The 23,536-nt window shown below is 32.6% G+C and overlaps 2 protein-coding genes across 3 annotated transcripts; one reads left to right on the top strand and one right to left on the bottom strand.

Annotated features, from left to right (window-relative positions):
• Positions 1-294: 294 nt before the first annotated feature.
• LOC133202624 (tRNA (34-2'-O)-methyltransferase regulator WDR6-like) lies at positions 295-13,197 on the bottom strand. Of its 2 annotated transcripts, none has more exons than XM_061338472.1 (23): positions 12,961-13,197; positions 11,950-12,045; positions 10,768-10,970; positions 10,011-10,120; positions 9,547-9,694; positions 9,213-9,452; positions 8,890-8,952; positions 8,734-8,781; positions 8,399-8,512; positions 8,009-8,076; positions 7,603-7,760; positions 7,366-7,484; positions 7,013-7,180; positions 6,184-6,420; positions 5,838-6,017; positions 5,485-5,539; positions 5,245-5,304; positions 4,654-5,044; positions 3,562-4,127; positions 2,893-3,024; positions 2,568-2,662; positions 1,490-1,560; positions 295-559 (listed from the first exon to the last, which is right to left on the bottom strand). In XM_061338472.1, the coding sequence occupies exons 1-23, from the start codon at positions 13,046-13,048 to the stop codon at positions 496-498; spliced, it is 3,474 nt and encodes a 1,157-aa protein (XP_061194456.1). In that variant the 5' UTR covers positions 13,049-13,197; the 3' UTR covers positions 295-495. The 2 variants fall into 2 exon arrangements, with proteins under 2 accessions (XP_061194456.1, XP_061194457.1); XM_061338473.1 differs by having other exon boundaries at positions 7,609-7,760.
• Positions 13,198-13,588: 391 nt separating this feature from the next.
• On the top strand, positions 13,589-23,364 carry LOC133202445 (protein FAM204A-like). The gene is made up of 7 exons (XM_061338270.1): positions 13,589-13,750; positions 13,924-14,017; positions 14,201-14,324; positions 21,679-21,874; positions 22,287-22,343; positions 22,473-22,522; positions 23,249-23,364. The coding sequence occupies exons 1-7, from the start codon at positions 13,589-13,591 to the stop codon at positions 23,289-23,291; spliced, it is 726 nt and encodes a 241-aa protein (XP_061194254.1). The 3' UTR covers positions 23,292-23,364.
• Positions 23,365-23,536: the final 172 nt, after the last annotated feature.

Genomic DNA, 23,536 nt, shown 5'->3' with positions numbered 1-23,536 from the left:
CAGTAAACATTATCATGGGGAGGGGGGGGGGAGGGGGGTTGTCTTTCTTTTAAGTTCCTATTTTAAGTCACATTTTATGCTTTTAAATCAGTCTTGTCCAATGTGGAAAAAGAAATATGAAAAACAAATTTCATAGAGAGTAAAATTTATTTAATATACTTCAATATTTCCAGCATTTTATGCTGAAAAGAAAATAATGTATACCTTTAATTAAATCATAATTTTCAGCATGACTTTGTGCTTTTTCTTTATGATAAAAATCATATTTTAACAAAGTTTCTATGTATAGGCAATTAAAAAAACTCACATACAGTGTAAAATAATAAAGTCTGAATTCATGCTTACTATGAACTCTTTTTCTTCTTTCTAAGCACAAGAAAATGATAATTATAGTTAACTGGATATAATGAACTATTTATATAACAAAACATTTCAGTCATCCTTTAAAAGAAAATGTTACAGTATTTACTGTCCCACTACAGGTACATACTCATACTATGCACACTGTACATCAAATGTCGCTAATCCCTGGCCAGATACCACAACAGTAAATCTATTCCTGTAAGAAATAATTAACTATTAAACAATTTTTTAAAAAAGTTTTAATGAGAGACCCATAGGCCACAATGCTCACCTTGAATCCATTCTCTTTCTGACAGATAAATATGTAGGAGAATGAAACCCTCTATTGTATTCAGCAAATCAAAGTCCATGAATTCAACATTTAAAATTTGGTGAATTTACAGATTACTTAGGCATTACATCATGTTTATAACTATACCTTGAACTTCTTATGGAGACTTACATGTGTTGATCGATGAAAACCTTTTTTACTACATTGTGGTCGCACCAGTCCCTCATAGCATCATTAAAAAAGAATCTACATTACATGAGGAAGCTTATTGCAATTACTACTGGTGCCTGGTGGCCCTGCTGATTTTGAAAAAAAAAAGTTGTTTTTTTTCCCAATAAGTTCTGAAGTAATATTTTGATTCCACCTCTACCTCCTTACTATTGTCCAATCCTTACAGAGGAACTATAATTTGAACAGAAATGACACAACATGGAAATGCTTATTGATATTACTTAACTGAACTAATTAAAAAGTGTTTGCCTATTTTCAAAACTTAAAATTTTCACCCACTACTAGGGGCTATGATTTGAAAAAAAAAATACACTTCACTAAGATGCTTGCATATAAATCATAACTGCATTTGTTCCTGATTCTCTTTGAAATATTTTAAAAGGTTTTTTTCTTTTATATTTTGCCCCCCCCCCCCTCCTATTTTGGTCCCCATCTTTGCTCCAGAAGCCACAATTTGAACAAACTTGAATCAACACTACATGGAAATGCATTAAGTTTAAGAATTAACAACTGTACCTTGATGGAATCTTAACTACTTCTCATTCTTAGGAGAGTCATCATGTGTGATCTAGACAATATGTAATCATTTCTGAACTAAAATTCAAAACATTTGTTTTTACTTACTTGTCAACTTTCCAGACATCTATGTTTGATATATCAGCCACACACACAAACTTACAACTAAGTTGCTGTACCTGGAGTTAAAGTTAAACAAGTCAATGAAAATTAAAAAATAATATTATGTAGACACCAACATGAAATAGAATTTTAAACCTAAAAAATATGCAAATATTGTACAAACTTGACAAAAACAATTTCAATGCAATATTGGATAAGATTTAAATTTCAGAAATTCGATTCTTTGAAAAAGAAAGTTAATTCAGGGAATTATGTCTTGCACTTAAGAACAAAATAAGTGAGTGGAAGACCTAAAATAATGAAGATGCAGATAGAGAAAAAAAAAAGAATGATTGACTTTTCACCTTTTGGCCTCAAAATGGATTGAGGTCTTTCATAAGTTTGAGAGAGTCATAAAAATAAGATTCATTGCAAAAGCTAAAACAGAAGTAAAGTTATCATCTGGGAAAAAATATGTGAAACAAATGGAAATATGACCTTTAACTTTGACCTTTTGACCTCAAAATCTTTTGGGGGATCTTTTTGATGTCATGCAGAATTAATATATAAAATTTCATAACAAAATCTAAAAGAAAACTAAAATTATTGTCAGGAAATTTTTTTATTTGATATATTATGAATTTCTGACCTTGATCAGTGGAGGTTTTTTTTAAGTTATGGAGAGTAAATATATAAGTTTGAAAATCTCACAGAGAACTAAAGAAATTTTATGAAATATGATTTTGTGACCTTGACCTTTGGGTCCCAATATCAAAAGGGGTCAAGGAGAGTAAAGATAAAAATTTAAGAGGACTTAAGTTATCATCTGGAAACCATTCTACGCAGTACATGAATTTCTCACCTTAAAATCAATTCAGATCTTCTTTACATCATGTGGAGTTACGAAGTTAAGTTTTATTGAAAAAGCTTAAGCAATTAGCACTCTGAGAATCACCCAGAAACGAAAGTGTTACATACAGAATTACAGTGAGACACAGAGGAACAGCTAGACAAACAGAAAGACATAGATAAATGGCCCCTGCTTTTGGGGGGGGGGGGTAAAGAATGGACTATATACACGTACCTGTATATCATCATTTGTAATCCTGATATCCCATAGTATAAGCCTCTGATCAATGGACACTGACAACAGCTTACTGGGTGACAGAAACTTTACACCTAAAATTTTTAATATTGAAAATCATATCTCTGGGAAGAAATTGAATGAAAATTCAATTGAATTACAGAGTAACCCTAGGCTGGAACAAGTTAGATATAAAATTGGTTTAAATATCTTGGACATGTTTATTTTTAAATCAATTTTTTGATTTATATTTGTATGGTCTTAGTGCCTATGCACAGCCTGCACTTGTGTAATATCTGCTGTTATGGTAGGCTTCATCATATACCTGTTATTTCAGTTGCATGAGCACACAAACAAAACCCTTTGGCCTTGGCTCTGATGAAATCATCATCAAATTGAACCAATGAAATAAAAAGAGCATTGTCATCACCACCAGTAGCTATCAGGAAGTCGTCATCTGTATAAAAAAAAAGTGAAGCAATATATTACATACACATCCATCATCTTGCTTGCAAACTACTTTGTGCATATATATAGAGAGTCTAGCAACATTTATCTTAAAATGAATTTTGTTATGATTGTAATTGATAAAACACAGGTATATGCACAAGTTATGTATGCAGAGAAATAACAAATGAAATATTCCACACAAATGCTTTATGTTCACCTACAATGGGGTATTTATTCAATCTAAAAATCACTGGTTTGCATGCCTAAAAGGCTGTTTTTACTTCAAAAGAGTACTGTAAATTTCTTATTTTACACAACTACCTAATTTCACGAATTCACGAATTGACTGTTTATCTATCAGGAGAGTTTATATGTATTTCAGCAAAAATGAGAGTGAATAATTTTATTTTCCAAGTGGTGCTTCTTGCTAAATTATGTGATAATAAATTCCATGCACATTTAGAATTTACAGTAATTGATTATTATTTTATATGTTTTTTTTCAGTTCAGAATATGATATCTGTAATTCCTCTTTGTGAGTTACCTTTATAATGGAGCCAGTCCATTCCATTCACACCTGACTGATGGTGACGCAGGACAAAAACAGGCCTCATTTTTTCCATGTCTTCTTTCTCTACTGAATCTGTCTCCAAAGACCCTTTAGAATCTTCCTGTATGTGACCAGCATCATAAGAGTTTCCAGAACTATAATCACTGTACTGAGAGTACTGTAAGTCACTGCTTACTCTTTGTTCATCCTCACTATTACATGTTTTAGAGGTAGACATCACAGACTTTGCAGTATCACATTGCTCCCTGAGATTATCACTTATCTGGTTTCCTGTATCATTCTCTATGGAAGAGAAAGTCTTTTCCATATTTACTTTTTCTGGACTTGGTTCCAATTGTTTTTTAACAATGAGTGAGATATTTCCTTTATTTATTTTCCAGAATGCTATCTGACCATCAGTTGCAGCAGACAGTATGTAGAGTTCAGAGTCTGTTTTGCTCTTTCTTGTTAGAGGACACACTTTTAATACACAATGTTCATGAAAGACAGATTCTAAGAGAAGAAAAAGTTCTCTCTTTTCTTCATTAAAAATGTAAAACCTAAAAATATGAAAAGAATTCCAAGTCAAACATTTGAAGAGAGTGCCAGTTTTTAACTGGAACTTCCTCTCTCTCTCTCTCTCTCTCTCTTTGGTGTTTCATCATACTAATCCGAAAATGGTCATTGATTGTGATAAGGCACATGTAATATGCAAAGATCAAGTAGAAATTCCTTGAAAAAATACAGAAAAGTGCTATACTGAGAAATTTACAAAATCAATTTTAACACAGAGAAATTTATACAGAACATTTCTCTTTAAAGGTTAACTAAATTATCTTCCTGGTATACTAGAATCTGTATTATCAGGAATTGGGATTTTTACAGCATCTTGGGGTCTGGCATGATGGGATTCAGCAAATTACTTCTGTGGTATTTCAGTTATTTCAGTAACCTCAAGCAGGTACATGTACATGTTCATTTCCTAAGCACACACTTTATTTCATTTTGTGACTGAAGAATGCTTAAAGACACTCAATAAATGATTAATCTGTAGCACCAATGCATTTCTCAAAATTAAGAGTTTACCTAACAAAAGCATCTGAGCAGGCAGAAGCTAAGATATGCAAATGATCTGGAAATTCTGACCACACTCTGGTGAGTTGAACACTACTCAGGTCCATAAACCTAGTTTCTGGATTCAGATTTATCTGCTGTAATTTCCACATCCTGGTTCTTCCTTTTCTTTTTATCTGACCAATCATAAAGCTGCACAGATTCTCAGTTACTAAGGAGGTGGAGTTTTCTACTGTCAATCTCCATACCAACAACTGAGCTCTACCACCAGCAGAAAACATTAACATGGATTTCTGGTCATGTGACTGTTTGGAGGAGGGGCATAAACTGAGGGCCCGTACACTAGATATATGTTCATTCAGGTATTCTATGCAAGATATTTCTTTCACTGAATAATTGTTATCTTGCAAAAAATTAAGAATCATATATTTTCAGTAATGTTTGAAAAAAGAAACAATGATATTCAAATTATCAACAGAAAATAAATTACCTCTGCTCACAACTTTTCAGTTCACTTCATTAATTCAGAGACATAAAAAGTGCACGTCTTTTAGCAAATGTATAGGAAAATTCAAATCTTTCGATAATTTTTTAAAAGGATACATTTTAAAGTTGATATCTGAACACTTGTATCTTCACTTCCAGTCACAATAATACATCCATCTGTTTAAAAAGAACATTCATAATTTATTGTAATTTACATTGTAAATGTCACTTTACTGAAATGTTACAATCTGATTTACAATGAAGATCAGCTTCACAAGTTTTACAGCAAATCTTTTGACTATGTTTAGGGTAAACATTATTATTACATGTAGTAGACAAGTTTACATATAAACTTACCCTCTCTCACATCAAAGAATCTAACACAAGTTACCTCCCTTCCATGAAGAGCACTCTGCAGTAGAAAAAAAACAGATCTAAATTTATTATTTCAAAAATCCCAACCTTTTGTGCAGTATACACTTTATAATAAATAATTAAAATCTAAGCTTTTCCTGACTTTAACAATTATATTCTTCAATGAAATCAAATGTTGGAAAACTTTTTATATACAGTAACTAGTCTTACAATTCTTCACAATTAAGGATATTCATGTACAAATTAACCTAGTTTTACATGTACAAGTAATGAATATAATTTTCATGATTACACATATGCAAAAATAAATGAAGAGGTGTATATTTTTAGAGAACCTTGAGCTTCACTTGATTCTGTTGGAGTTTGGTGTCACATACAACCACTTCCCTTGTTTTCTGGTAAACAAATCTGAAGTTGTCTCCCTTGGTTTTGCAGTCCCATGACCTATGACCTCCACCACAAGGAATCTGTATGAGCTTCTGATTGCTGTTTACACTCCATAACACAAAGTCACTCTACAATATACTTCCAATATACATGCATGCACATCATGGAAAAAGTGATACAATCTTACACCCAGAAAATAATTTTGGACAAATTATTTAACTGTATCTTATAAGAAAGTTAGTATTATATTCACAAGTAAAAGTTCAATATATTACATGAATTAAAATCACTTACAGACTGAAATCCAAAGACAAAAAATTCAGCTCCTTCTTCCTCTATCTGAAGTCTGTCAATCCACTCAAAGCCCTTGTACACACGGTAGCTGTTTAATAAGGTCAAGTGACCAACATCATGGCTGAAAACTCTATAGCAACCATCTCTTCCTGTTGTGTAAACATTATCTCCATAGAAACAAATGCTTGACACTCCGGTTTTACCATGAATTTTTGGGAAACTTTGGGATGGACTCTTCTGTACAAATAATGAAATAGACTTAAAATCATTAAATATAGAACAATTTATTCAAAATTGAATGCAAATTTATTCTTCATAACAGCCATGCATCAAATCCAATCAAAGCAAGCAATGATTTTTGTACATATTGTTTGATTGTTAACTGAATTTGACCATGACATTTGAGATAAGCTGGAAAGAGATCTAAATTCCTTATGTAAACAGAAATAGACAGACAGACTGGGTGATTCCAGTATAACCCCGACCCAATGCCAGGGCACCACTCCCTGGCTTCCCATTCTATCCCAACCACCTTCTTCAACTTCATTTGCAGTCTGAGCTGGGGATGTAATTTCTGACTTAGATAGATAGACAGATGAAAAAAAGACACTTTCAATTCATGCACATTACTTTGATCTTCTGGCTAAGACCTGGAGTAGTGGTAATGTGTAATGATAATGCATAGTAATCATTGCATTTGCTCAAAATAATGGGATGTAATATGTAATGAAACCATATTTCAATTACAAGTAATTGTAATGTAATGCATTACTTTTATAAAACTGACAGTAATGACCAAGGGTTCTGGCTTATAATTACTGTAACTTACCCATTCACTACCCAGCTGAAACAAATGGATGGTACCCCCTCTATCCCCGCAGATCAGTGATCCGTGACCTACTGTAGCAGCTGACACCCACCTCTGTTTACACATAGGAAGAGTGTACTGACCACAACACTCCAGAATCATGGACACAACTTCAAAGTTCCATAGTTTCTGAAATATTTCAAAACACAAATACATATATCTAGTTATGACAAATTAATCTTCACATTGCAGGGCTTCAATATTTAATATCAAATCATAAGAAATTTCCAGAACTTTTCAGATGGTAAAATTTTTTCAGATCTTAAATTTCTAAGTGAAATTATATTGATTAATTGTAAATGCTGTGTATTTACGATTTCTCCATCTAGACCTGTGGTGAGGAGCTGGGTACCAGACAACCAATGGACACTCATTATTTTACCATCACATATCTTCCAGTCCTTGTAGCTCCAATCTGACTTACGTGAAGCATCTACAGTAGAATGTTAACAAAGTTTACATTTCTTACAACTAGATCACTTTGGCTTTTAAAGACTACAACAAAGTAGTTGTACATGTAATTCAAAGAATGAATTTGACACTGCACACACCCCTACATGTAAAAATCCTGAGTGTTCCATGGATATTTCCCAGTGCAACACATTTATGTTTGGTAGGAGCTACAGACATCACTGTGTAAGACCTGAATTCTGAATCATCTTGTAGTGTCTGCCATCTTTCCTCCTCAACATGATACAAGTACAAATACCTATCATGAAATTTACAAAAAAAAAAGCTAAAAAAAAAAAAAAATCAAGAGACTTTATAAAGTATGTGCTTATAAAAATTTTACAAGGAGTATATGTCACTCAATATTAGACATTACAGATTCATGTTACATGTATTTATAACATTTTTTTCAGTAAACTCATCCCTTTGTTTTGCAAACTTATTTATAATTACTAAACACCAAGTATATACTTGGACTTTACAATGTGATAAAGCACAGCAGCTTACCCTTCATTAGTAATGACGATAATCTCGTTGTGATTTAGCAGACCAACTGAGCGGGGGTAGTCATCTTCCTAAAATTGATTAAAAAAAAAAACCAACAACTCCTACAAAGTCATAATATTTCTGCAAACATGATTTTCAAAAAATTTATCTATATAGATGTTACATGCACAAGTAGATAGGACAGTAGACAAAGCTTCATGATTACATGTATTTACATGTAAAGTCCTGTTCTTGACTAGGGTTTTTAAAAACATCTTAATTGCATGGTTGCAGTGACCCATCTTTCCTTTGCAGATGACATTGAAAAATTAAATAATTCTTCATTGTGTTTAAAACTTAATATTTTTTCAGTTAGAGAGGTTTCCACAGTTATCCCCCTTGAGGATATACCTTTCCTCCAGATAGCATATGTGGAAGCTGGAGAGAGTGAGTTCTGTAATTTGACCTCTCTGACCTTGATGACAAAAACCAGAGACGAATACTTGCATCACCTCCTCCAGTCACCTACACAAAAGAATGATCAAATGAAACTCTAACTGTAAATTCTCAAGAATAGCAAATTTATTATAAAGTTTTTAAATGTCTTTTTTAAATAATTATGCCTTCATAATGAAATGCATACTCTGTTCTACTGATAGATATATATATCAATAAAAAGCTTATGAATTCCTTGAGCTGAGATTGATAGAGAGAATGAACAACTTAAATCATAGACAGAGTCATACCACAAATCTTTCCTTGTCATCCACAGTTAAACTCCATATACTTTTACCCTGCAATTAATCTAAATATTTTCAGCAAAAAACACACATTTATCAAAGGTATTAACACTGAAAAGCTATTCTAAAACAATATGTAATACAATATACACAGAACATTACCTTATGACCTTTAAACTTCTGAAGAATATCTCCTTTGTAATTCCAAACACAGCAAGTTGAGTCCTATAATTAATTATACTGTAGTAGTATTGAAAAAATGCTATTTCAGATTATATGATTTCCAGTTACTTGTCTTATACTGATACAATGTATATGACTTTAAGTCTGACACTTGTCTTGAAAAGGCAAACATTTTTATTATATTTCCAAATCTGAATGTTTTGCATATTCAATAAAACAAAACAAATTTATGGAAAAAAATCAACAAACAACTTGATTACTTAATGTGATAAAAAATTTCCGAGAAATAAAAATGTCCCTACCTCTCCAACACTGACCAGAGTTGAGGACAGTAGTCTGACATCCCACACTCTGGCTGAGTGACCATACAACACCCCTACACAAGAACAACTGCTGTTTTCCCATAATTCCAGGGGAGTCTCAACCTCACCAGGAGCAGAAGAGTTCTCAAATTTGAATTGCCAGAGTCGAATGCTGCGATCATCTGAAGCAGAGCACATCATCTGTTTCTGGTGGATATACTCCACAGAGAAAATAACACCCTGAAGGAAAAAAAATTAAAGATTTTACACCAAAATTAATAAACTGAAACATAAAGTGCTATACAAGTCTTTTATGCATATTTTAAGAACAAACCTTGTGTCCTTTTAAACTTTTTAAGACTGTCACATGTCCAGACTCTGACTTCTGACCTTTTGGGGCCCACAACAGTATTTCATTGAAAACAGTTCCAGCAGCCAAAATAAGGTGCTCCCAATTTGAATTGATGAACTTAGCACAATATCTTAATACATAAGATAAGGCACATTGTGTAAATGCATGTATAGTATTAAACTCATAAGAATTAGGATATAAAGAAATCATGGTGATAAAAAAAGTTACATATTTTCCCTATTTTTCACATCTTAACCCTTTTATATAGATACAGAGAATCTTTGTTTCAAGTAACTAAAATTTCATGTTCTCATGACTTCTTTATTAGCAATTTTACTGTAACTTTTATAAATAATTTACAATTTTATATACCATTTAATAAAAATCCATGGAAACTAAAGAGGTAGAGAACACGCACTGTGTTTACATGCAATGGATAAGGATACAATATACAGTTTTCTACACAGGTGACCTTCTCCACTATCAGTCTCTGTTTCCAGTCCCACCGGATTACAGTGTTATGTCCTAATGCCAAGGCCAAATTATCACTGTTCTCCTATTTAATAAACATGATAAAGAACAAGTCATAATCATGAAATAGGGTGAAAACTGTGGTGTAGGATGAAAACATCCCCTTACCTTTGACATAGGTTTATGACCTTGACCTTGCATGAATATTTGACCTATTACTTGAGCAAACATTAACACTGAGTAAGTCTCCATATCCCTTCATTTTGAAAGTTATTATCTAAATCATTTAATAATATTCATTATGTTAATCAAGTTTAAAAATCTAAACAGAAAAATGGATTGATGAAAAAAATCAGAGGAAGACAACATGGCTCTGGTTGTTGACCTTGTGGGTATAATAATCATAGGTCACAGATTTCCTGTCTGCTAGATACTGGGTAAATATTTTAATTCATAATTTCACAAAATTAATCTTCAATGATTTTACCAAACATGCTAAAAATGAAGACCTAATTTGTCACCAAGAGGTTCAAAATTAAAAAAAAAAAATCCCAAGGTTATGAAAAAATCAGGAGTGCAATACAAAGCAGTGTCTTCTGTCCCTAGGGGTCCATGATCACTTGAACCATATTTATAAAATATAAGCATAGAAATGTTGCAAAAGTTCATCATACAGTAATCACACAGAAATGTTATATACATGGGATTATTTCGAAATTTTAGTTGACTAACTTTGTCTAAAGACAATGCATCCCAAATCCAGTCTTCAAATTCTGTCAGGCCTGCTTTTGATGTCACACTGAAAGCATTGTTAGCAGTTTCATCATCAACTGCACTGCTCTGTGTTTTCTTTGCTGGTAGATGAAGGTCTATCATGGTAATGCTCTTTTCACCAAACACAGCCAGGGTAGGCAACTCTGTCTTACCTTTGAATGCTAGAAAAGGTAGAAACAATATATATTAATTAACATGTTTGAAATCATTCCAGTTACATGTATATCTACCTGGAAGATATATCTTCAATAGATTTGCATACACCTCACTTCCATGGGTCAGTTTTATTTTTCAACAAATAACACCTGCTAAGTAGCAATCATTAAAATTAAATTATAATTCAAATGTACTAAATGCATACCATTCCCTCCCCCCTTACCCCCTACCCCCCCCCCCCCCCCCCCAAAAAAAAAAAAAAAAAAAAAAAAAACTAAACAGCCTTTATGACACCAATGAATTCTCATTCAAAGGCATGGCAAAATTATATCCTGACTATGTAAAACCCAAATTAACATCTACGTAATACAGATCAAGTGATTTTCAAATGTCAGAATACCTGGGGTCTAAGTGATCAGCATTTTTAGTTTAGAAATCAACTTTTAATTACTATAAGTATGAATTATGTATGGAGATTAGAAAATGGTAATTTCAATTAAAATGAATAATTTTTATGAATGAAACTTTCAGCATTTTATCAAATTGTATCCTATATTTAATGATAAGTATAAAATGTGCCCTGGCCCTTCTATGTCTATTTACAACTGTACATGTATTTAAAAACAAACATGTAGGTAGTAAATTTACAAGTAAAATTGAATTTCAGTATCTCGAACACTGATATCTTGAATACCATGGATACGTCAAAGTGAATTGGAAGTCCCAACTACTTATTCTTTTAATACGTAAAGTCATATATGGCATATTTTTTTTTATAAGTTTAGACTAACTAAAATTAAAAAGATCTTTCTATTTGTTCTATTTATTTATTTCTCAAGCAGAGAGCTACAGTTCTGCAGCTAGTTATCTAGTACATGTACAACTATAGGTAAATCAAATACCACATATCTATCCTAAATTCTAATGAGACAAGTGGAATGCATTCATTTCAGAATTCTCAACCAGTAAGTACAATCTATTTACCTCTGATTCCATGAATACAACGACATGGCAACACCAAGTCACAGGATATACTTCTCTGTAGAGAAATATCGAAGGTGTGAAGATAGCTTCCTATTCCTATTAAAAATAAAATAACAGTATAAATCTTAAATCCCTTTCTCCTTCTTTTACACTCTAGCTCTGTCTTTCTGAATATTTCCTTGAACCCTTTCTAAATTCAACGGACTTAGGTCTTGATGGATAGCTAGAGGGTATCTAATCGGGTGATGATGAGCATGCATATCAAGTATATGTATTTCCCATTTTCACACAGGGGCTGACTAGTACCATTACCTGAAGTTTGGGGCAGATTTTTTTTGTAGTAGGGCAGGTCAATTTCCAGGTAAGGCATGTGCCTTTGGGCAAGTGAAGAGGACCAGTATCACCAGAACACTTCATATAATCAATTTTCCTTAGCAAGGTCTCGTCGAGTATAATGTATCCTGATTTTATGAGGACAAGCTTTAGTTTTAAATGCACTGTCAATGCTTAATTATCACTGCATCCAGGTCTGGTAAAAGGACCGTGTATGAGTTGAAAATTGACTTTTTTCCCAAAAATTAAGCTAAAAATTTCCAAACAACATGCAGATTGAATTTTTCAGTACTTTTTAATATTAAAATGTTTGAATTACCAGAATATAATGATTCATAAAGATCAAGTCCGGCACAATCTTCTGATTTAGCTATATAGCTTGATTTAGCTATATAGCTTCATCAAGCTATTCAGAATAGCTTGATGAAGCTATTTTATCACTTTTTTTCTAAAATGTGTTATTTTCTCAGCATGCACAGAAAATCACACCTTGGTGCAGTGATAATATTCAACCTTGAACTCTTCTGAAAATAACGCATGTAAAAATTACTTATCAAATTGCGTCTCCTTTTTTGAATAGCTTATTAAAGCTATATAGCTATTTCAAGCTATATAGTTTAATCAAGAGATTGTGCTGGACCTGAAGATGTGAGTAGGGAATAAGCCTACAATATATACCTGCCAAAACAAAGTTGTCTGTAATAATGTGCAAAGCGGTCACTGGACCTGTCATGAAATCGCACCGAATAGCTGATATGTGCTCCATGATCTCAACTGAAAGCTGAAAAGTCCTCCGCTAATATTGCAGCAACTGAGCAAGTTGAATGGCAGACAGCTTGCACTTGGCTACATAAACCTTGTCAACCGGGTATCATTTTACTTATCTAGGCATCCAGAGATGTGTGCTTTGTTTTACCCAGTACACCTGACCGATCGAAAAAAATTACCATAATTTCTTCTTTATTTTATCTAAAACAAACACACACACATTTGAAGTTGAGAGTGTTTTCACGTGTTGCTAAAACACTAAAATGATTATGACAATTTTACAAATGCTAAAATACGACAAATAAATTTCCGGATATTTCTATTATATATAAAAACAAACATTTTTCTCTATCTAAATTTTAAAACAATTATTTGACAACCTTTGAATTAAAACTTTTTGGATTAAGCTTTATTAAGTAAAGATCTAAATAATATTTTTATGGATACAGAGAGAAAAGAGTTGCAAAGCACATAAACTACCTAGACTTCCTGTAAAACTGAAAGTAGAATTTGTAAACAAACATTGAATATAGTGAGAATGTATAGTCGTGTCCCACCTATAACCTCTGGTTTGAACAAAGAAACAAAAAGCTTAAATGAGATAAATGCCGAAGAGAATAAGGGATCAAAAAACGAGGAAACTGAACCTGCCGCAAATGCAGCAAATAAGCCAAAGAATGTCAGATCGGATCTTTGGAATGTAAGTTTAAACCCCCAAACCTTCAAATATCTCAATGTGTATCATTTCTTTTATGGTGTTTCTTTACAATTACATTTGAAATACATCTGAAAAGATTTAAAATATAAGAATAAGCATTACTATTTTTTTTTTAATTTTAACAGAATGATGGTTACATGTACATGTACTTTCAGAAATTTAAGACTTTGGAGAAAAAGACTGATGAAGTTACCAAGAGATCAGCAGAGAAAAGAATAAAACATCTACAGAAGAATTTAATGCAGAAAAGTGTTTGCTTTACATAATTACAAATGAGAAATCCATTTAATATTTTAATTACACAAATTGATTAGACCTTATTATTATTTGTATTGATAATGCTTTTCCTTTAAGATTGCTCTGTACAATTTAAATGTTCTTAGTAAGTAAGTTTAAATTTTTGTTTATTGCTGGTTTTATTACTGTCACTAGTTCAAACAGAGATAACAGATGAGGGAGACAAAGATATTCTACGTCAACATGATGTGAAGTTTGGACCAGCTGTGAAGGATGATCCATGTTCCTCAAGAAAGAGAAAGCACCCTGCATGCGAAAAGTATGAAATCGGTATATACATGTATAATACAATAAGTTCCAGGTGTTTTATCAGTGGTTCTATGAGAAAGCCAGGCAGGGGGTCATACATGAGGTGTAACTCACTTGAATGAAATTTACACAAAAGACTCCTGCAAAATAGCGTATCATCACAAGAGAAAAGTTTTCTCAAAATTTTCATCATTGGGGCCCACCAAGGGGGTATCCCATAATGCACCAATTTCATCATAATGCTGTGTTTGCATTTTTTTGAAAAACTGCTATTTTCAACTACCATATTCTTGTGTTTACTAAAAAATTGAGACAACAAAAATTAGAATGAAAGAAAATATGTATTATTTATTTAATTTTGAACATATTTTTTCTTTCTTAAAAATCAGTATTTTATTTTAAAACAAGGGAAATAACTCTTGATATAGAAGTCATCGAAAAATACTCCAAAAAGGCTGATATTCAAGATATTTTAAAATTGGGTTTGGACACTTAAAATTTAAAATGTTATGGTTTAAGGTAAAGATTGTGAACTTAATAATCATTTCATACAAGAGGATAATCGGGTTTTGATTATTGTTGACACAGTGAATTTTTGAAATTGTAGCATTTTTTCAGAAAAATAACAAATTTTTAACAGAGTAATCTCCCTTTGTTTCATACTTTCATAGAATATATATCATGCAACTGCTAAATAAATAAATAATTCCACTAAATTTTTGTACAATTACTGAACATTTTGAAAAAAAAAAAAGGCTTTCCATATCTGGATAAAAAAATTATGTGCTACATTGTGCTACAATGTACATGTATATATATTAGTTAATTTTAAGTCTTATCGAATTCATCAGCATGGCTAGTTCTAAATCATGCATAAAAAGTTAAGACTCTTTCAAACTTTATCTGAAATTACTTTAAAGGCTTCTTGTACAAACGTGTCTTCATTAAAACAATATTACACAAATTTATGCCCTGATATTAATCAAGAGGTAAGCATGTCTTATACTTTTTAAAGCTGCATAAGATATTTGAGCAAATAATAATGTCTAAGTGTAGAATAACATATACTGTAAAGTAAATGATGTATAAGTCTGAAGTTTTTAATTAAATCTTTGTCTTAAAAATATTAAGAGTTGTCTCCCTTTTTTTTAATATTTCCACTAAAAGTTTTGTACAATTACTGAACATTTTGAAAAAAAAAATACTTTCAATACCTTTATAGAAAAAAAAATAAATTATGATCTACTTATGCTACAATGTACATATAAGTTAATTTTAAGTCTTATCGAATTCATCAGCATGGCTAGTTCTAAATCATGATACACTTTCAAACTTTATCTGAAATTACTTTAAAGGCTTCTTGTACATAATTGTCTTCAGTAAAATAATATTACACAAATTTATGCCTTGATCTTAATCAAGGGGCATGCATGACAGATACATAAAATATTTGTGCAAATAAAAATGTCTTCCAAGTCTAGAATAACATATATACTGTAAAGCAAATGAAGTACAGTCTTAGGTTTTAAGCAACATGTATCAATAAACATAGGTAATCACAGATTATGAAGCTCACTGCAACAAATAGGAATGGACTGTGACAGAGTTACTATAAAGATTTAAATCACAACTGACACATATCTGTTACAGAATTCACCATGTCATATGCTTCCATGGCATCCAGATCTTTTAGGACATCATTCAAATCTTCATCCTCCTCAGATTTGACTGTAAGTTCTAATTTTGGTCTTTCCTCTCTGTCGGAGCTTTCTTTTAGCAGTTTTATTTGGAACTCTGCAAAAAGACTGCGGACTTGTTGGGCTGTAATCCAATCATTTGGACTGAATACATGACTGCCATTTTCATCTCGTTCATTACGAATTTGTAAAGAGACAGACACAGGGTTTGCTTTTTTACCAGTTATTTCACCCTCATCAAAAACATTTTCACAAACTGTTTTACAGCCATTGAGAATCTTACAAATTTTCTGTCCGACTTTAAAGCCCATCCTGTTTTCAGCTGTGATGTTTGACTCTCAGAACTTACACTGGAAGCCTGCACGGAGTGAGACTGGTTGTAACATAAAGATTCATTACATTTTTCTGCCCACAATTCCATGGCTATATCTGTACAACTATTGACCTTATGGTAAGAATGATTTCCTACAGCCAAATGTTTTTCTAATGTTGATGGTTTTCTGAATGATCTTATACAGCCAGGTTCAGTGCAGGTAAGATCTCCATTGTCATTGTCCTCTTCATCAGAACGTTGAGATGCAAATGGAAGCTTCAACAGTCCTGTTTGTGTACATACTGGTATAATCGTGGAATCTTCTATGACCTTAAAAAAAATTATTGAATATATAATTATACTGTATAGACCATAATACACAAGTTCAAAGGTCTAAAGGAATTATGATGCACAGTCTGAAGTGATCATAATTTTACCTTCATTTTGGTCTCGTCAAAGGCAAGATTCTGAGATATTTTCTCCAGTGTGCTCCTTGGAATCAAGTGTCCTTGACCAATACCATAGGCTCTAAACACTCTGATGCCTTCTTCCTCAAACACAAAATTTTTCATCTGACTGATTTTGATGTTTCTGATAGTTCCTGACAAAACAGGCTGATTGTCTGTGCTGATATCAATCAATGTAATGAATGTATTTTTAACTCCTCCGTGACTTTCCAATGCTGTTTTCAGTTGATTTGCACTTTCCACATTGTTACCTTCATTAGCATACTTCAAAATGTGCATTCTGCATGTTCCAGTTCTTGAATCGCACAGGTCTTTGCCACTTTGGACCTCACTGAAATTGTATTCTCTTATTTTGAGCTGTAGAAAGTCATAATTCCTCCAAATGTAAGACATCAATGGCATGCTGTGGTAACATCCTGCATTGTCAGATTTTAAATACACCTCTGAGAGATGGGGGTTGAGACATTTCAGTTTTTCTAAGCTGTCTTTGAGAATACATGCAACTGAGAACCATCCTTGATTTCCTCCTTGTAGTACATGTACAAATGATACCAGGCTGAATTTGTTTTCCTGATTGTCTGCATTACCACTGGGATGTTTAAGGAATATTGCACATGTAACATGCCAGCTTATGCCCTGTTTTCCAAACCTGAGTTTTGCTGTGATTCACGGAAACTTTGCGGCAAGAATTTCATGGCCCAATCCACAATCAACAGTGCTTGGTTACTCTTCAAGTTTTCTATGATCTTGCATTTACTGCTATCCTGGTTTACAGCTTGTGTTATATGGGCTTTCCATTCTTGTATATTCTTTCTTGACTGTTCCAAAATCATGCTCCAATTCTCTCTGCAAGTCACTCGATAAATTTGCTGCTGATATACAACTTGAAATTTCATCAATAACTGTTGCAATACTACTACATTTTATGCAGATCTCAGTATGATGATGATCACAAATTTCCTTGAAATCTGAGTTTTTCTCATCTGATAGGGCATATGTTGAACAATGGTCAATACAAGTACTGGATTGTGTGACATGCATCTTCAGATCAAATTTAAGATGTTGATTCATGTCTGATAACTTTTCTATCAAGTTCTTTGTTATGTCTCTTGAAAGGCCATTTTCTTGTAGTTTATGCAGTATTTTCTGTAGCAACTCCACTGCTTCCATTCCATCTGCAGTATAACTGTCCAGTCCTTTCAAAGATTTTTTCTGCGATGCAGAGCACACCTTTATAATCTTGAACAATGTTGCCCTTGAAGGTGCCATTATCTCATTGTCTTCACAGAACATTTCATATGCATGGATAATTCTTGAGGCAATCATCATTCTAATCATTTTTGGAATTTTGATTTGTAATCCAGATGATAAATGAAGTGTCTTTGAACCATATCCGACCACTTGACAAATTGAAGGACTGCACAAAAACTCAACAAAATGCTGAATTCGACATTTGGAAAGTCTGACCCTTTTAATTTTTGGCTGATTAATAATTTGACCAGGACCATTTGTTGATGCATATTTTCTGGCACAATCTATTTTGTACTTTGTTAAACCAGGCACTAATTTACAAAGTTCAGTTTTCGAGAAGTTGTTCACAAATAATGATAGTATCTGTACTTGACTCTGGTGTCCATCAGCCTGATTATATGCTTTTATTAAGGCTTCTGTTAATGCATCAGTTTCTATCCTTTTCTCCTCTGACTTGTAATATTTCTGATATAACAAATGCATTAAAGCATTTTCTTGACAAGGTGCAATGCACTGAAATGCATACCGAACAACTTCATTAGCTTTCTGTGTCAAGTAGTCTTTTGTAGGCTGCTGTATGTCATCTAATGATGCATTCAGGGTGAAACGTAGGGGTGTAAATTTACCATCCGACAGTATCTCCATACTCCTGTTTAGTTTCTCTTGATTGTATGTGGGTGGTCTCCATTCGTCACTTACAGTTCCTTGGGATGACTGACTCAGAGAAAACTCTGAATTTTGACTGGATTGTTCTGAAAAAAAATGTTTTAATAATAGACATTGTAAATATTGGAGGCCACATAATTCTGACTATAATCACACTATTTATTAGTTATATAATAACATAGTTTATAGAGATTTTTAGTTCACCTGGGCCGAAGGCTCAAGTGAGCTTTTTTGATCGAAATTTGTCTGTTGCCTGTCATTATCATCATTAACTTTTCACAATTTCATCTTCTTCTCCAGAACCACTGGGCCAATTTCAACCAAACTTACCGCAAAGTATCCTTGGGTGAAAGGGATTCAGGTTTAACCCCCAGGGGAAGGGTGGGGCCACAATGGACGATCAAAGTTTTACATAGGAATATATAGGAAAAATCTTCAAATATCTTCTTCTCAAGAAGAACAACAAAGCCATGATTGGTCATTTTTATATGGAAGCATCCTCAGGTAGTGTAGATTCAGATTGTTCAAATCATGACCCCCAGGGGTAGGGTGGGACCACAATGAAAGTTCAAACTTATAGGAAAAAAAGCAACAGTTATCAAAGAAATATGTAATCATCCTTAGATAGTGTACATTCCAGTTTGTTCAAATCATCCCCCCTCTTGGGGTAGGTTGGGATCACTTATGCATTTAAGCTTTTCAATACTGAACTGATTTTTTGTTTCCTAGCCACAGTGCTCAGGTGAGCGATGTGACCCATAGGCTTCTTGTTTAAGATCTCAGATTTTGGAGCATTGAAATGACATAATTTTTCATATTTATATCTAAAATTTGATTCATCTGAAAACTTGTACCTCAGGGAAAGTTATGTGTATTGCAAATTTGCTTTAAATATCTTAACAAATTCACAGTTACTTTATACTGTAATTTGAGTAGTACATATACACTTTGATATCTACCTGACACACCATGCAAAGGACTTTCTTCTTCATGAACAATAGCAGGATTTTCTGAAAATAAATTAAATAATCATTAGTAATATATTGACTCCATTAACTGCTGGTGTTATGTATAATTGTATGAAAAACATGTCTAAATTAGATGGACAAATGGATCACAAAATGAATGCATAGATATCTTCCTTTTATGGTCAACTCTTTTTGTGTAAAATTTGAAATATGATGCAAAGTGTTTCAGTGAATAAACATTCAGCCAAACATGTGTTTTTCTCAAAAAGTAAGGTACTTCTGTACAAAATTTGAAAGTATAGTTAATGTTAAAACAGATTTATTGCATCACAACAAAAGTATTGATGGACAGACAGACAGACATACAATGTGTATCCTATAGGGCTCCCACATTTTCATGCTGTGTTCTTACTTAATGCTCCTTTAAGACAGTATTGCTCACTTCATGAAATTTGCTTGATTTGAAATTGAAGGTCCAATTTGTGTTCCAAATTTGAGTTCCACTTATAATTTTCAAATTAGAACTTCAAGTAGATTTAAATAGTGTAATGCATTTTCAATATGAGTTGCAAATATCTCAAGACAGGAAGAGACCATGCAATTCACTATTTTTGTTCCCCTTCCATTTTGCCCATGCATAGATACTATATTGAGGCCAAAAAAAATAATAGTCTTGTTTCCTGCTACCAGCCTGAAAAAAATAGGGTAGGTAGGTAGGAAAATTATTTTATTTTTTTATTTTATTTTATTTTTTCCCAACAGTATTTTTTGGATATAAACTAAAACAAAACCAAATTAAACATATCAGGTCAATATTATCTTTTAAAATTAAATTTCATGTCTTTCGATGCACAACTCAAGTGGTAGTTTAAGAAAGTCTATATTTAAAACATAGAATTTCATGAAATACCACTTGAATATACATTTTTTCAGTTTTGGAACACGAAATTCCTGATTTTTTTTCCAAAACTAAAAAAAAACTTTAGGGTCAGGTGCAAAAAAATAGGGTAGGTCGGGTAGCAGGAAACAAGACTATTATTTTTTTTTTTTTGGCCTGATTGAAATTTTAATTCAGTCATTTCACAGAAGAAGTTTAAAATGATCAAATGTACACGATCAAAATATGAGGGACAGTGATGGATGAATATAGATAGCAACATGTTACCTTAAAGTACGTAAACCAAAATACAGTATGTCACCTTCAATCTCTGAAGTGTGTTGTGAAACAGTTTGAACTACAACTGAACATTGTTCAATGTCACTATCTACTTTCTCTTCAGCATGTTCAATAATATCCATACCAAGCTTCATAAATTCAGCTGAAATAATATAAAATTAGCTAATAAGTTCATGCCAGCTAGTGTAACGATCAGTAATGAAAAGACAAAACTCATCTATTTTTTAGTAGTCTTACCCTAGCTTCTATTTTGATATATATTTAACATTATATTTCCATCCCATTTATTTTTCCTTTTTATACAGGAATGGTATTTATTATATATTTGCTATATAATACAGGATTTTTGCACCCCTTATATGAACACAGGCATGCGCCCGGTGTTGTTAGGGTGGGTATGAGTTGTGAAACTGCCTAAATGATTGTGTGATGGAAAGACCCCGCCCCCCCCCCCCCCCCCCCAATCTCCCTTCCCCTTATACTTCCACAGATTCATGGATCTGCATGTGTAGCATTGCTGACATTAATTACATAAAAAAAAAAGAGTTTCAAACATATAAAGTTCACTTATAAAGGGAAGCAAACTTAGTAAGATTTAATTGAAGAAGCGCTAGCAGGAATGAATTTACATGTACATGTACCTCTTGCAGGGGAAGTCAGTTGAAACAATCATGCTAAATGGTCTTCATAAGTGGATCGAGTTAACATTTTAGTGATTCTCTAAGAGTATATACCTATAACTATGTAGGGACATGCAATGATTTTTTTTCATATTTTATATATTTGAAAACCATACAGTTTATTTTGTAATCTTAATTATAACAGAGAACAAAAAGATGAACCGCAGAACAGTGAATGGAAGAGCATTAAAGGATTTCTGAATGTTAATGACCATCTTAAAAGCACAGATCCTGGAAAATATGGACCTAAGTGTTCATTAGAACAAAAAATTGATGAATCCATTAAAGAAGGCGACTTTAAAACAGCTGAGGAACTTAGTGATTATATGTCAACCAGAGAGGTATTGAACCACCTGAACTTCAAAACTTTCTTGAGGTTTCAATTTACACTTACATGTCTCAAAAAAGGCATAGGTGATTATCTTAGCAAGCCAAGATGTACAATTCATTCCTCTCATCTTTTCTGTGAAAAGAAAAAAAAAGAATTGCATGTTTATTTAATTTTGTACATTTAATTTTATATGCAGGGCTTTCAAAAAGATTAGAAACATTTGGTAATCTTTTACAAAAATAGGAGATGCCTTGTGAAAGCAATTTCAATTGAATATGTTATTGAATTTTTCTCCCATCAAATATTTTGGCCGGTTTAGTCATGATTTCAGCCGAGTAAAAGTACCATGTTCCAGCAGATTTTGAAAGGCCTGCTATATGTGTAGTAAAATGGAAATGTCTTCAACTTTTCTTTTATTGCAGTTTGGAAAAAAGATTGCAGATGCTATTGATGCAAAAAAATTTAGTCAGCAATTAGAGGTATAAACTGTCATTTCAGATTTTAATCAAATTTAAAATGTACCTCATCTGATTTTATAGGAAGATTGTTTAGCAGGGTTTTACTTTACTTTCCATTAAATATAATGTAATGTATGTTTCTTTACACAGGAGAAGAAAGAGTCAAACAAAGAAAAAAAGAAAAAGAAATTACCATGGGGGTATGTCAGTAGCTTAAAATGCAAAGAAAAATTGCATGTAAATAAGAATGAAGTGTTTCAGCAATATAAAACAACACACTGTCTAGTAAATGCAAACATGCAAAGAATATCATATTCTGCAGTTTAAAGTATCACATTATTAATTTTTTTTTTTTGGTGGGGGGGATTAAATTTTTTTATTTAATATAAAAAGAAAAACGATTGTATTTGACAGAATGTTTATCATTATGACAAAATTTCTTCATTTTTTGCTCACCTGAGCCGAAGGTTCAAGTGAGCTTTCCTGATCGAAGAGTGTCCGGCATCTGTCTGTCGTGTGTTGTCTGTAAACTTTTCTCATTTTTGAATTCTCTCAGGAACCACTGGGCCAGAAAAGATGAAACTTGTGTTCAAAGCTTCATTACATATTGTAGATTCAACAACAGGGGGCAGGGGAAAATTTTTACATAGGAATATGTAGGAAAAATCTTAAAAAATCTTCTCACGAACAGCAAAGCCGTTTGATCCCCTGTTGTGGACCTGCCCTACCCTCAGGGGTCATGATTTGAACAAACTTTAATATACACTAATGTGAGGATGCCTTTAGATAAATATGATAAAAAATGGCTTTGCACGCTACTAGATAATTTGATTATTGTGGGACTTTGCCTTATTTAAAGATAACATTTGCTGAGGTGAGCTCTGTAATCTTTGTTCACCGATGTACAATTCTTTTTTTATTTTCAGGTTTGAGCATAAACAAAGATGGGAAACAAAATCTGCGATGTAGTTGGACCTCAGTTTACCTCATATGTGATGTTCATGTTTTTTATTCTTTCAATAAAATTATATTGATGCTTAAATTTTATTTTTCTATTTTAGAGCAGTTGAAGACCTATTATCATTTTATTAATTTAGCGGGATATTTTAGAGGGGTGTTAATTTTGGCTTATTTTAGCATTTTAGTAGGAGTGCACTAAAATATTCATTTTTTTTAATGTTTTTTGGCAAAGTCATAAAACCATGTCTCCGCTA

Source organism: Saccostrea echinata, unplaced genomic scaffold, assembly GCF_033153115.1.
Source record: "Saccostrea echinata isolate AGI-Se365-2 ecotype Australia unplaced genomic scaffold, CSIRO_AGI_Sech_v1 ptg000047l, whole genome shotgun sequence".
Taxonomy (NCBI): Eukaryota; Metazoa; Mollusca; class Bivalvia; order Ostreida; family Ostreidae; genus Saccostrea; species Saccostrea echinata.
Note: the sequence above shows the minus strand (reverse complement) of the source record. Positions and strands in the feature narration are given on the sequence as shown.